The 15,088-nt window shown below is 42.2% G+C and overlaps 1 protein-coding gene across 1 annotated transcript in view; it reads right to left on the bottom strand.

Annotated features, from left to right (window-relative positions):
• FAM13C (family with sequence similarity 13 member C) overlaps nt 1-10,652 on the bottom strand; it is a 133,395-nt gene extending 122,743 nt beyond the window's left edge. Inside the window, exons 1-5 of the mRNA XM_064464779.1 lie at nt 10,579-10,652; nt 8,791-8,965; nt 8,378-8,587; nt 6,433-6,616; nt 605-740 (exon numbers count right to left, since the gene is read on the bottom strand). Coding sequence (XP_064320849.1) covers nt 605-740; nt 6,433-6,616; nt 8,378-8,587; nt 8,791-8,965; nt 10,579-10,608 — 735 coding nt within the window. The 5' untranslated portion in view covers nt 10,609-10,652. The remainder of the gene's footprint in view (nt 1-604; nt 741-6,432; nt 6,617-8,377; nt 8,588-8,790; nt 8,966-10,578) is intronic.
• Between the last annotated feature and the right edge of the window lie 4,436 nt (nt 10,653-15,088).

Below are 15,088 nucleotides of genomic sequence, written 5' to 3'. Positions count from 1 at the left end.
AAAAATCAATTTCAAGTTAAGCAGCAATGATACATCTCATCACAGACTGATAACAAGACTTATATTGACCTTCTCCTTAAACCAGCATTCATCTATCATGCTTCTTCCACCAGGAGGTTTTTGACAAAAAAGTGCAAAAAATGAATCGAAGTACTAACGATGTTTAGAAAAAAAAGTGCCCTGGGAGAGGCTGAAACATACACAGTGAGATCTGGAAAGGTGAGAGGGGTTTCACCCTTCTGGTTGTGCTTTTCCTGCATCACCAATATATAGCCAAACACACATACGCAAAATAAAGAGTTCTTCACTGGAAGAAAAATCCAGTGGCTTTGATCTAACAAAGCTCAGCATTAAGATATTTAAAGTGGAACAACTTGGGATTTTATTCTTGACCTTTTGCTTTTGCATTTGCAATTTTTTCGAAATCAGAATTTTAAACACTCATGTTTCCCCTCTAGCTTAGGCATATGATGAATATGTACATTGCTAGAAACAAGCTATAGTCATTAATTACACTATGTATAAGCAAATATATTTGCATTAAGTGCCAACCTAATGAAGCACTTCTGATTACTTGCTGAATCAATTAATGTAGCTTTCTCACCTGAAGGCCATCTGCTTGCCTCTGTGGGAAACAAGGGGTCAGGTCAACAAAAAGCTTCTCATAGTGTTGAAGCAAATACAGCAGGAGGCCATTGTAAAGCCTTTGTTCTTCACAAGCCAAGGGACTGACAGGGATCCTAGGGGAAGAGGAGATGGATTAAGTTTAGGAACTCCCAGATCAGGGGCTAATGATGAGTCACACAGGGACCCCCCCCAGTACCCAAGATAATTCAGCAAAGCAACCAGCTGGGTAACTAGATAAAATGGAGTTCCAGCCTCATTTCCAACAAGCAATTGTTAGGACAGGAACCAACTTAATTTGGTGGGTTCACAACAGATGAAGCCTCACAGAGACAGAGCCCCAGTTTGTGGCAATGGTTCACCACACAATGAATCTTTGAGGTAGCACAGCAAAATAGCCAGAACCTGACAGCAACTCAGACATTAAGTTCATAAAAATCAAGGCTGAAGAGGATAAAAAAATCCCCAGAAATCTGTCATCACTCACTGGCATTGGGGCTGGAAGAGAGTTGTTTTGTTCTAGCTTAATTTATGAAGGTGAATTTTGATGGCTAGAATGTCTTGTTACCAGAACTGCCTGGAAAAAAACACATAAGTAAGAAACCCTTTCAGTGTAATAATTTTTAAATTCACAAACATCAGGCACATCACACAGTAGAACTTCTGGATGATCCCATTAACTGGTTGTTTTTTTCCTCTTTCTTTCTCTCTCCCTTTTGTTTTTTACATAAATAGTCTACTTGTGTGGATACTACAAGTTCAAGTAAGTTGGAAACATTCAATTAAAGTCAAGGGATTTTTTTATATGGGAGTCTAGTCTTACTCCCTGAAGGAATGGTGTATTCCCCCCATGAACTATTTGGAAGGTTGGAGGACATTTACATAAATGCTGTCGCCTTGATCCAGCTTCTCCAAGCATGCTGCACCAACTCAGTTCCACCCAGCACAATATTAATATATAAACAAGCAATTCATAAACTCTGGAAACCAACGTGGATACACACACGCCCCAGTCTTCTCTTTGCCAAATCAGTACATTCATTATTCAGTTGTGATTTTAAAGTACAAATATACACACTGGGCCCAGTCCAATCGCTTTCATTCACATTCTTCTCTTGTAAACTTACTGTTGTTTCTCTAAGTACTTGAGTTTGGGCTCCTTTTGAAAGAAGGTGGTTTAAGCAGAGTTATACAACATAAATTTACAGGATCAACTACTGTGTCATCACGTCTTTCTTTAGGGTTGGCTAACATTTCTCTTTTAGATTCCTATTCTTCTCAGGACAGTTTCTCCACAAAAAGTAAGCCTGCACGTAAAACCTGGTTGACCGAGCAACAGCCTTTCCTGCATACAACAATCCTAAGATATTATTCATCACTTGTTCAAACTTTAACACCCTCAACTCACAGGCCATACAAGCAATCTTTTTAGTCCCTTGCCTTCTTTTTCAGCTCCTTTCTTTAATTTAGACATATATTCCTGAATCCATCTCTACCAGCTGTTAACTCCTTACTAGCAAGGAGCTCTCCACAAATTGCTCATGAAGACAAACAGCTCTTGCCCTACTTATTGGGTCCCACTTTCCCTTACTAGCAGCCTATGTTTTGAGTGCCCAGTTCTCATTTCATCTTAAAACAAAGCTAAGTTGTACTCTGGGATGTGACCCTACAGCTGACTCCACGTATCAATATCTGCTCATCCTCAGATATTCACGGGTAGCAACAGATGTGTATTCCAAATATAGAAGATACATTTTTAGTTTTCTCTACAGCCACCTTCCACAATGACTTTTAATTAATTTTGTAAAATAATCACTTCCTGACTCTTCAAATACTTTTGCTGCTAGCAGAAATTATATTATCAGGCTCACAATAGGGGAACCATGCTCACACACTTCTAAATCCAGGAACATGTTCCTAGGAAGAGCAAAGCTACTGAAGTATATCCTGCACTTCCCCAAAAAGCCCTGTAATCAGCTGTAGTGCAAATCAAACACAGGAGAATACTCACTACAAATAAGAAACAATTAAAACTTTATCATCAGAAATCAGCTACTGGTTTCCTTAAGTCTAAACTTTTCAAAGTTGCTTTGCCACAAAGTGTAAGCTAGAAAATCTATACAGTCCCTTCCCTTGGCTTTGTTCAGGAGACCTGCCAAGGTTTCCTGCTGGCAGAGGCTTGCTGCAAACTTACAGAAAGAGTGAGTCAAAGCGAGTAGAAGCAAACAGCTGGTTGGCTAACATCCTTGTGCACTCATGCAAGAATCACTTACTGAGGTCAGTAGCAGAAAACTTTTTACCAAGATGAGGCATAACAAAGTACCCATAGAAATTAAAGAAACATCAATTGAATCTCTTACAAAAGTGAAGCGACATATTCTTCTTTGCATTAACAGAGATTAACAGGATGGGAAACGCTCACAAGAAAAAGGATGAATGACAACAGAAATAAATAGTTCAGAGGACAACCAGAAAGAAATCAACAGTAAAAGTCAATAGAAGAGTGGAGCTTAGCAGAGAAAGTCTAGGGAATAGCCAGCCTGATACTTGACCTACGAGTTATGTTTTTGGTTCATCTGCTGCCCCATGCAGATGTTAAGACTGAAGTCTCAAAAAATAAGAAACAAATGCCAGGGTCAAAAAAAATCTAAAAGGCAATGTGAAGGGTGCTGGTGGAGCAACTTAATGGCAGTGAAGATAGCTTAACTCAGTCTCATGGGCAAAAAATAGTGTGAGGGAGGAAGGCCAGGAGAAGAAAGCAGAAGGAGCTGGTTTGCAAAGGGAACTAAGGTAAAATGAAAACAATTCACTTGGGTATGCTTTTTCTGAAACATACCATCTTTTCTTATTCCCACTTTGGGTCCCACCACCCTGAACGGGGACAGGAAGCATATATACTAATACTATAACAGAATTCTTCCAATATGAAGATTATTTTAGTCAAATATTCAATATAAGCAGCATTAAAGTAAGGGGTTGCAACAGACTAAAAATAGAGAAGAGATGGCTTATTTAACATTCAGTTTTCACACAGTGATATTAGTTTCCTAGCATTTAAAATTCATGATAATGGGAGTTTTCTGTGACCCTGTAACTTCCAATTTAATACCTGTGCTAAGGCTTATATTTTCTGTTGCAATTACCACAGTTACTAATTGCGAAGTATATGCAGTTCAGGATTGCAAGGTATAATGAGCAGCAAGTTTTAGATCCTAATTTTGTGCCCCCAAGACCCATCTGTGTTCCATGTTCCAACTACTGAATATTCCAACTCAGTCACTTCAGTGAAACTATAAGCATGACAGGTCTCCACAAATGAAAGACAGGTGATAATCATAGACCAAATTTACTCTTGAGCATAAATAGATCAAAAAAATTAAAGTAAAAAGGCATATAAACAGCCTAACTAAACAGTTTACTTGTTTAATGTCAAAGGAGGAAGAAGTAATTGCACAAAAATGAGATTGCCATAATATATGCAGAACAGTTTTAACACCTGCAACAGATTAGTGCCGTAAGCGGAGCTGACATTACATCCAGGAGGTTATTTCCAACAATTGCATAGGATATGCATTTCTGCAGATTACATCTAAAGTTGTTTTTTCCATAACCTTCACGTTCTGACTGAACTATAGCAAGTACTACCCAACATGTCTCACCTTCCAGTGAATCTACACTCTGGCTGCCAAATGTTTCATAACGTGGTGGCTAATTGCACTAATTCTTGCTCTGAAAGACATAAAGGATATTTATTACTTTATTCCCTGTGTCAGCAGATATGGTTTGTCACATTGGACTACCTTGAATTTTGCTGCTGTACAGGACAATACAAATGGTTTATTCTGAATCATTCGAGGCCTCAGGTCACTCAGCAGGAAGCAGTACAGCAGTCTCACTGAGAGAAATGCCAGTTACAAAGCTCTCCTCTCCGCCCAACTACCAAAAGGGTGATTTTCGTCATTGTAGGAGGTAACTCTCCAAGGACAGCACTAGTTGTACACTTTACCAAAAAATGAGCTCCAGACTTACTGGTTTCTCTCCCATAGCTGGCGAGATCAGAACGACTGTAAAGAGCTGGAGTTAATGTTCGTAGGGCAAATATACTTCTAGTTATGGCAGCTGTGTTGTCTTGACAAGTCACTCTGGCAAGGAAACCTGATGCTGATTGTTTTCAAGGCTTCTCAGGCAGCTTGTTGCCACAAGCATTTAGTTTAGCCCTAAGTGTACTTTGAAAAACAGAGGGACATGTTCAGAATTGGTTGAACCATCTCCCAAACCAGAGTGGGATGCTTAAAAACTGAAACAGCTCAATCAATCAATAAGGGAACCTAGTAAATTCTTCTGTGCAGATACAGAAATCAGTGGGCACACGTTCAGAGACTTCAGGAACAGAGATAAAGGATGAAAAAAAAAAAGCATTCTTGCATGTGTCTGCATGCACAGAAGCCCCATGTGATAGAGAAGGAGGCCTAATGGCAGAAGAGTGACAGCCAGTGCAAACCTCCTTGAGTTAGTGTCAGAGTTAAGGGGTGAATTTTTGGTGAAGGCCTTTTGGCATCAGCCTTTTACCTGTTTATGTTACAAGTATCATCACACAACTAATCCAGACACTGGGAAGTAAACCTCATCTGCCTACACTCCTTTACTAATTCTAGCATGCAGATATTAAGGAACTTCGGGTTTGATCGTAGAACTGCTTTGTTCCATCACGTGGTAAAGCCTACTCTCACAGGAGTGACTGGTGTAACACCTACCACGCTAAACTTTGTTAGATTCTTCTCCCTAGCTGTAATTTTGCTAAAGGGTCCTTTTACTTGTATCACCCGCAAAGGTTATAAAAGCTGGTACCTCTGGTGATAAGCCTACAGAGCAGGTAACAAGACACAAACATAGAGACCTACGGAAACAGCAGCAAGGTTTAAGAGCACAGTTCCCCGAAACAAAGCCTGTCATTGATTTCTAATATGTTTGGTGCCAATTTGCTGAATAAGTCTTTTTAAAAACTTACTTGGCTTGCCATACAAAAAAATTGGAAAAACAACAAGGCTTTTTTTACTGCATAGAAAATACTAATTGCTAACACATACCTTTTGCAAAGTGGCATTGGCTTATAATTCACATTAAGCTGGAATAGCTATGATCCACTAAAACAAAGGTTTACAAATTGTAAGGCAAGTATAAACACTTTAACGTCCTCTAGTGTTATCATGAAAGATAGGATAAAGTAGTAAATTGTTCCAGCTTCACTGGAAAATCCTCCATTAACAGATCACTCTAGGCTGTTCTTTCTCACCAACTTGACTTGCATGATATATGTTCTCCCACCAGCAAGCTCAGCTGGCCTCTGCTCAGAAGTCAGCTTGCATTTCAGTGGCAAGGGCAGGGCAGAATGAGTCACTTCTCTTTCTTGATAGAGGAGATTCCTTTCATCGATAGCAAATGCTATTACAAAGTCAAAGCGGGCCTTATCTTTTCAAAATCAAGGCTAACAACTAAGTAGCCTCCACAGCCAGTGCTTAGCTTGGCTAAGAAAAGAAGGGTGGTTCTCATTAAACAACTCTCCATTCCTCATGCCTCTTCTCTTCAGATAGTTTCTTGCTCAAGGCTGGCCCTGTACAGTCCGTGCCTAACAGGACGAAGGTGGTCAGCCAGCTCAGAACCTGTCACATCTGCCCATAATATACTATATAAACATTTAACTTTCAAAATGCTGCACTTACTAGTAGACATAGAGTTATGACAGAAAGCCCCATTGTGAAGTGTGATCTAGTAGTATACTATTAAGGTAGCTAAATAGAGAGTACTCACTTGAAAAGAGCGGGTCCAAACACAATGGCTAGGTTTTCCAGAGTCATGAGATTCACTGCACTGTATGTTGCTACCTTTAGCAGGAAAGCAGACAGGAACCGAAGAAGGTTTTGATGGGCTTCGGGCAGGCAGCTGAGCAACTGCCTCAGGTTCTCTATGCATTCTGTTATGTGGATTTTGTGCTCTGGGAGGGAGAAAAAAGTTATTATGTAGATATTCCTCATAATAACACAGCTTCATCACAGGCATTACTATAGATCTGAGAAAAAGGGAAGGTTTTAAAATATATTTATTCTTGACTTTGCTCTTATATATCTTAAACAAAGAATTTGTACACTAAAATTTGGCAACAATTTTCACATATTAATATTTAAGTACCAAGGATTTTCCAGATACTTAGTTTTATATACACTGTTTCTACTATTCCTTGTGTTATGACAGAATCATCTAGCACTTGCTGCTTTTATAATGGAATTGCAGGCAGTAGTCATGTACCTGAATCCTTAAAACTGCCTTTAAAGATGATACAAGATAGTCAGCCTTGACTCTCCCCAGAGATTTTACACATGCTGTATGATTCTCATTAAGAGGAATAAGAAATTGTGCCCTTTCAGCCCCACATCTTCTTCATTTCCTGACTAATTGGTAGCTCTCAGTCTCAAAACATTTTTGCTCTATAAATATGCAACCGTAGTTACACAAGAGATGCTTAAAAAAATCTAAGTTGGGGATACTTAGCATCTTCTTGGTTCTCATTCTTCAAAGAAGGGTTACAAGGCAGAATATGGGTCCACAGACAACTCTATTTGGTCAGCAGTTCAGAATAGTATGACAAAATCTCCTGGTTATTAGAACTGAGATGACAGTACTGCTCAATAACTGGAAGCTGATGCTTGGATTTGCCACAAATCAGCAGGACACATCTGTGTAGCTTTGACATTGTGAATAGCAAATCATGCCCTAAAGGGCAATTTTAGGCCTAAAAAAAATACATTTCATCAAAGGCAAGACCCCGGTGCTAAACCTGTTAATGAGAGACATGGAAAAGATGGAGACGGGAAAAAATAAAAATATTAATAATAAAGAACAGCAAGACTGTTCAGGGTAGTCAAAACCAAGTGTTTGCAAAAAACTGTAGATCTTTCAGCACAGACTTTCATAGTTGATGAAAATTATTCCCTTTTCCTTTTTTTTTTTCCAACCACATACATAACTTGGCACTTAGAAGATGAAGTTTGAACAAAAGCAACCTGCAATCTAACCCACAAAACCCACTTATTTGTATGCAAACACCTGAATTAGTTATCACTCAAAATCACTGGGCAGAATCTTCTGAATGCATTAGCTCAGCCATTATAGACATGAATAGGGAAGTAGACAGTGTATGTTGAGTAGGTGTGCAATCTGGCTTTGCATCTTGAATGCTTCGCGCAGTTCCACACACCACTGTCCAAGATGACTAGAAGAAAACTAGTAAAAAGTACTGAATAGGAATAGGGATGTACCAAAAGGCTCCTGTACAAGGGAAGGTTAAACAGAAAAAGAGGCTCCAGCTTGTAAAAGAGAGAAGGGAGACAGTGGCTATATAAAGGCACAAGCAGCATTATGATGGTGATCAGATCTAAAATAAAAGTGTTATCTGAGTAACAAGGAAGTTATCCAGTTTAAAAGGCAAGCTTGCAGAAGAGGTACTTTCTCAAATAATACAGGATTGGATTGTAGAATGCCTTGCCATGGGATGCTGGGGAGTCCAAAAGCCTTAATGAATTTGAAAAAAAAAAAAAAGACTATAGACGGGTTCATGGAAGACTGGCCCACCAAAAGCAACTGAACATCAGTCTCGGGTTAAGACAACTTAAATCCTTGCTTATAGGAAGGTGCATTGAACACATTGTCTGCCACTGTCAGAGAAAGGACAGAAGCTTGGAAGGTACCCACTCTGTACCTTGAAAAGTTTTTAGCAAGCCAGAAGAGATGTTGTCTGGAAAAACAGCCACTGGCAATTCTTTCAGAAAGAGTTTCAGGAGGCTGGCCACAGAATCAACATCTCCATCATTAATAAGGTCTACTTTTTCTCCTTGGTTGTATTTCTGCTTTAATTCCTTGATTTTTTTTACTGAGCCACCGATACGAAATATACCAACACGCTCCAGACCTGTTTAAGAAGAAATATGAAACTGTAAGCAATGGTTGCATTACCATAGCTGTGTGATGAGAAATGGATCTCAAAAAGCAAGAGCTCCTCTAAGAGCACATAATAATTGTGAAAATAGACTTTTCAGCAGTTACAATGCAAAAGTACAGTTTAAACAAAGAGTAACAGTTTTCAGAGACCAAACAGAGAAAACACAAACTTACCAAACACTTCTAGGTACTCCACCATCTGTGCCACAAGAAAAGGAACTCCGCAATGCTTTGTATCCTGCATGAGGGTTTCCAGAGGAACACCAAACGTGCTTCTTTCTCTGCTGAACTGTAGACTTGGTGAGACTTTATTTGTTGTGTGCCTGACTTGAATAGAAGATAATGATTTCTGGGGAATAAAAACAGGGAAGTAATAAACAGAAACTAGTTTTTATTATTTTAAGATCCAAAGTTCTACATCTTTGGTAAAATTATTGCCCTTATTATAGCATCTTAATACAGTTTTGACTTCTACTGCGTGTTCTTAAAATACCAATATCACTTTTCTGTAGAGCTGAGACAGGACCTGTGACAGGGTAAATCCTAATAAAACCCATTTACACCTACATTCAGAGAAAATGGGGTCAGGGCAGATGCCCTGTTTAGAGCAGGGAGGGGAGGCGTTGCTAAACCCCTTCCTCAAGATGGCCCCCAACAGCCAGGAAAAAGGCTGACCAAGTGCTAGCATACAGCCTTCCAGACTCATGAAGTTTGTGAATTTCTACCCAAATCATGAAGATAAAAAATGCAAGATTCATGGAGGAGCCAGAGGGGAAATTTAAGCAGCAGCCATGACACAAGCCCCATAAAGGGTTCCCTTCCGCTCACCTGGTTATTCCAAATTTCTTACCCCAACAACAAATGCAAAAACATATGTAAGAGATCACGACCACCTGCACTCAGTAGCTGCTTTCTCGTCTTGGTAGGACGGACAGGCTGCCCAGTACCTGGGCTGACAAGTAGGCGGGATATTGCACGGGGTGCCTGCGCCCCAGGGGCAGCAGGGCTGAGGGGTCTCTGTGAGGAGAGGCAGGGCCTGCCCCAGGCACGCCACAGCTCGTTCCACACGGCTCTGGAAGGTTCCACGGCCGGGCCCCGCTGAGCCCCTCAGGGGGATGCAGATAAGAAAGGGGAAATGCTGGCCAGCCACAAGGACCCCTTGCCCTCTTACCCTCCTCTTCCACTCCCCTGCTTTGCCTTATGAGCAGGTGACATTGCCCACGGTGCTACATTTTGTCCTCATTTTCTGATCAGGCAGGCTATGCTCAGCCCCAAAGCAGAGGACCCATTTCTACCAAATCACACCCTTTACACCATGAAAGCAGAGCAGAAGTCCAAATGGGGAACACCTGGATTTACCAGTTCTACATCAGGAATATTTAAACACTACCTGCATTTTTAAAGAGGGATTTTTATTTTATGTAGCATCATCCCAACACATTCTGAAACCAGCCTCTTCTTGATTGTTTTTATTACTATATTTTCAGAAGGAAAAAGAAAAGGCTTTGCTACAGTTTTGTAGTGCTACAAACGTACTACAGAAAATGTGTTTTTCAGCTCATAAAGCACATACCTTCAGTAAAGCCACAAGCCAGAGCTCGACAAGGCCACGTCAGGCCATGCTGCCATGGTGAATGCACACAAACACACACTGACACACCTAGACCCCACTTCACTTTCAGTATATCAACAAGCTTAGAGCATGATGTTAATGCTAAAATATTAATAATTACCTAAAAGGAACCAATATCAGCATGTACCAAATCTATTTTATAGCATTTTTATATACAAGCTGCAAGGTGTTAAAAAAAGGTCTCTAAAGTATCTATGATATATTATTCTAAATACCTCCTCTTTCCTTCTTCAGATGCAGCATTTGGGTCAGGGGAGGAAGTGCAGCCTTCTCAGAAATGAGAAAAGATGTAAGAAAGGTACCAAGAAGCCAGATTTAAGTTTACTTACACAAATTGAAAGGGAGACGATTGCTCCCATGTTAGACTGCAGGAGAGTGTCAGTATTTCAGCTGTGCTGCTCAGAAGACACCATCGCCTTTCTTCCCCTCACAAATCCATGAAGTCCAGCCAAAGCTATCTGCAGCCATTGGGCTGTTCCTCTGTAACTAACTTATCATAGCATAATTTCTAGGCATCATCTTAATCAGTAGTTTCACTCCAGTTTTTGTTGAAGGTAGAAATTAACTGCTAGTAGAAGTGGGTTCCCTGTAGCCAATGCTTGCCCCTGGAGTTACATTGCACAAGTTGACGGATGTGTTACCATCAGGAGATGTTTCCATGGCTCCTAACACACACAATGGCACGGCTTCCAGAAGCACACTGATTGTGTGCTTGGTATTTAATTATGAGTGGGCTTTTTTAACGCAGGTTTGCAGATATTCATACTACCTGCTGCCCATTCTGCCTGCTAGAAAAAAAACAAACACACAAGACAAAAAAAAAGCTTAAAAAATAGTGCAGAATTTTACCCCACTTACCTCTCCACAAGATCCCATGACAAGGCCTGGAAGTGTTATGGTTTAAGACTTTCTTGCCAGACAATTTGAGGCTTTCCTGCCCACCTGGCATGAGAAGAGACCTCACAGAGGTGGCAGCCCTACCTTTGCATTAGGGCATAGCAACCCCCACCACCCAGGTGCAGCCAGGACATGGCTAAATCCCTAGAGAGTAGGGTTCATGTCTGGACAAAAATTCCTCACTGCTTCCTCTCTTTGCTCCAGATCTCAACTTCCCAGCCCTCAGAAAATTATGCATTTACCTTGCTGTGTACCAGAAGAGGCTGGCTGATTAAATGCCCAACAAGCATTTAATCCCTTTCTCCATGGCACATTGGCTATTCCCACAGCATGGCTGGCTTTCCCCAAGTCTATTTTGGCTGGTGGCTCAGCTTGCTCTTCAACACCACCACCCCCTACAGCCCCCTCACCTGCTCTGTCCATAGGCTGAACTGGGGGCAGGTGCCATCTTGCCCAGCAGCCCAGGCTCCCCAAGACAGCAAGAGTGGGGACACCACCACAGCTACCTGCTGGTGCTTGCCCAGCAGCCCCCACAACCACCCTGGGCAGGCACACCCTGGCCTCGTCACTGCAGATGCGCTCCACCTGGGCCCATCACCACAGCTGTGGCTGTTTAAGGAGCCCTGACCCTGCCCCGACTCCTCCAGCACTGCCACCCTACAACATTACCCACTTCACAGTTAAGCCTGTTGAAAGCTGTTGGGCCCACGGGCAGTGCCGAGGCCGCTGGTGCTGTTCCATATGAAAGTGACTGCTAAAAAGGAGAAGAATGCTTATACATCCTCCCATACCCCATGGTGTTGCTGGCCTTCTCTGTCACAGCAGTACATTGTCCAGCACTCATACCTGAGAGGATACAGGGGGCATTTTGGTGTGCAACCTCCCCTCCCTGCTACATTCAAATCCTCTGCCCCACCACTGCACTCCAGCCAGCATAAACAGTGCTTTCCCACCCTCCATGCCCTCACGCACTTTGTGTTTGCAAGGCAGCTGGAGCAGGAGCACCTCCCCCTGCTTCGCTGGGTCTCTTTGGGACAGACAAAATTACAAAGCCTTCAGAGCCACCAGTGCCCCAGCTAACCGTGCCCATGGGCTGGCAGCAATTTAATCTCTGCAGAGAAACATCTCACAAAAGGCCTGTGCAAAAAAAAAAAAAAAAGAAAAAAGAAATTTGAAAAATCATCAACTGTGTCTGCTCCCTGTCCCACAGCACGTTTCCACCCTCTATCTTACTAGATGTCATAGGAATCATCCTGCTGACATGGCACTCGCCCTCGCTTCAGCCAAATGTGTAAACTCTAGGCAAATACCTTTTAAAGCAACAAATTCCCGGCCTGAGCCACAAGCACAATTTTTTTCTATTGGATCATCACAGGACAAACAAGGCAGCAGCGACTGCAATCAGCTGCTTGGTCTCTACTGCTCCTCTAATTGCAATTATTGAAGACTTTGTTTTCAAGGCCTGCCTGTTGGGTCTGAAAGCAAAATTCAGCGAGGCTTATGGAAAATGAAGACATTTCAGTTTCCCAAAAAGTCTGCAACAGCTAGAGGGCACACGAGGCCTGCCGGAGAGGTGGGCCTACAAACCTCACTTCAACCACAGCATGGAGACCCAAGCCCTGGACAGGATTTTCCTTTTGTATGAAGTAATGCTGTTCAGAGGGACAACTTCTCCTCACATTGCTGCTGTATAAAGAGCAGGAGACTCCAGGCAGCACAAATTAAACATATAACTGCTCATACTGTGTAGCTGCAATTCAAACCCTGCTTTCACAACCTCTGGAGTAAAGTCAGTCCCTGCAGGACTTCAGCTATATGAATAGGATGTGTGGTACTTCAAGCGGCCACCCTGACTTCAAGGGCCGCGTCTAAATTAAAACCAAAACTTTCGGTCTCCCAACACCCTGCCGCCCAGGGGAAGGCTTGTGAGGAAAGGCAGTGCCCTGGCCTGGGCAGCGCGAGGGGCTGGGGGACCGTTGGGCGTTGTTTTAGTACTCTGTTCACTGGGCATGGCCTCCAGCTACTGAAAGGGCTGCTTTTGAGGCTGGCTGATGACTCAAAAAAGACAGAGAAAAAATAAACATGAAAGAAAAACAGAAAAGTTGCACTTTCTTCATTAAAAAGCAAGTTTCTTACAGAAGCATTAGGAACAACAGGATCTCTGTGAGAGAGGGCAGAGGTAAATCCACGGTCAGCAGCAGCAAAAAACAATAGCAGCAAGAAAAATAATTAACCAAGGCTTTACAGTTCATTTCAGAGTTTTCCTTCAAAACTGGAAGCAGCCTGTTCTGCTAACCTAGTGATCTGTGTCTCAGCTTCAGGAGTCTCCGAGCATCCAGCCAAATAGGAAAGGAAGCCCTTCTTGGTGGGCAAGAGCTGAGCAGCCAGAGCATGTGCCCCACAGGGGGGCTGCAGAGGGGACGTGGCGTGGGCAGTCCTGCCGTGCCACTTTCCCGGCTCTGGCTCAGACCCAGCTGGAAAGGCTGAGGTGACTCTGGATTAGAAGTAAACACTCGGGAAAGGAGCCCCGCTGATCCCAGCTGAAGAGTAGCTTGCAAACTGCAGGATCAGAGTAGAACTGTGGCGTTCATAAATAAACACATAAAGCTTGACCCGAAGCAAAGAAATTCAATCCAATTGCAACTGCTACCCAGCCCCTCTATGATATGAGCCTCATTATCCAGCAACAACTTCAAAAGCAACTTTTCAAGGACATGTGGGCATACAACACTGATTAAAAAAATCAATACTATGTGTTTTTCATTTAAAGCATGGCCTACTCATAAATGCTATGTTTCAGTCACACTGCTTGTCTTCTAGTATCTAATGTTATCCTAAACCAGAATTTGTGATGCCTTGGTTTTAACTGTGTTGATGCCTTGATGTATTTAGATGTCTTTTTTTCTTGTTTTTTTTTTTTTCAAGCGGATAACTGCAGAGAAGAAAAACCCTTCCAGTGTGTCAGAAGGTTAGAGAACACCATAAATACAAATTAATCAGCTCATGAAAACATCACTAAATTTGCCTCATCTGTAGTAAATACTCCAGACCCTCTGCGATTGGTCTGCTAGAGCTGCTACAGTATGCTGTTGATACAGGAAGATTATGAATTTACTGTGTTGTATCCAGAACAGTGGACATTACAAGCTCCCATAACCAACCTTTACATCATTTCAGCTGCTTTAAAAACCTTCTCTTCCCATATATCAAAATAAATGCCAGCCTGGTGGAGGTAAAGGCCAAGGTGTATCATCCTACAGGACCTCACATCTATCAAGGTTGCTTTTTGCAGCTTGCCAACTGGCAAATCAGCACACGTGCCCCGGTCAGCACCCCCCAGCTGCAAAACCCACAGTGTAGTACACCGTCTCTTGCCCACCCCAGTGCTGGGGCCTGGGGACAGCGTGGGGTAAAAAGGGCCCGATAGACCCTGTGGGAGATGGGGGAGGCGGAGAAGGCACTGTGAGATGAAAGCACGTAAGAAGCTGATGCTGTAGCAAAGGACGTAGGACTCCAGCTAATTATTCAGAACTGTTTTGAAAAACAGTTTGTTTTGGGTGCGGACCTCAGAGGAAAGTCACTGACATTAAGTAGGAACAATACTGCTCTGACTTTGCAATTTATATGACTTTTAAAAAATAAAATAAAAGACCGTGACAAGCCCACAAACCCATGCCAAGTGAGTGTGTGCTGATCTCTTACACTCCAGAGATGACAGCTTCAGCAAGTAAGACTGGAAACACTAAAAAGCCCTAGAAATTTGTCTGAAGAGAAGGAAAACAATAAAATTATATTGTCATCTCCTTGGCTCAGAATGCTCGAAACTGTCCTGTTCAGGAATATATTTTCTTTCTTTCTCTATGTAATCTTTTGGGAACAGCATGATCATGTGTTAAATGCACTATGATGCAAGGGTTGCACCATCTCAGCCTTGACAAGCCT

Source organism: Phalacrocorax carbo, chromosome 13 (genome assembly GCF_963921805.1).
Source record: "Phalacrocorax carbo chromosome 13, bPhaCar2.1, whole genome shotgun sequence".
Taxonomy (NCBI): Eukaryota; Metazoa; Chordata; class Aves; order Suliformes; family Phalacrocoracidae; genus Phalacrocorax; species Phalacrocorax carbo.
This window is presented reverse-complemented; position numbering and strand designations above follow the sequence as displayed.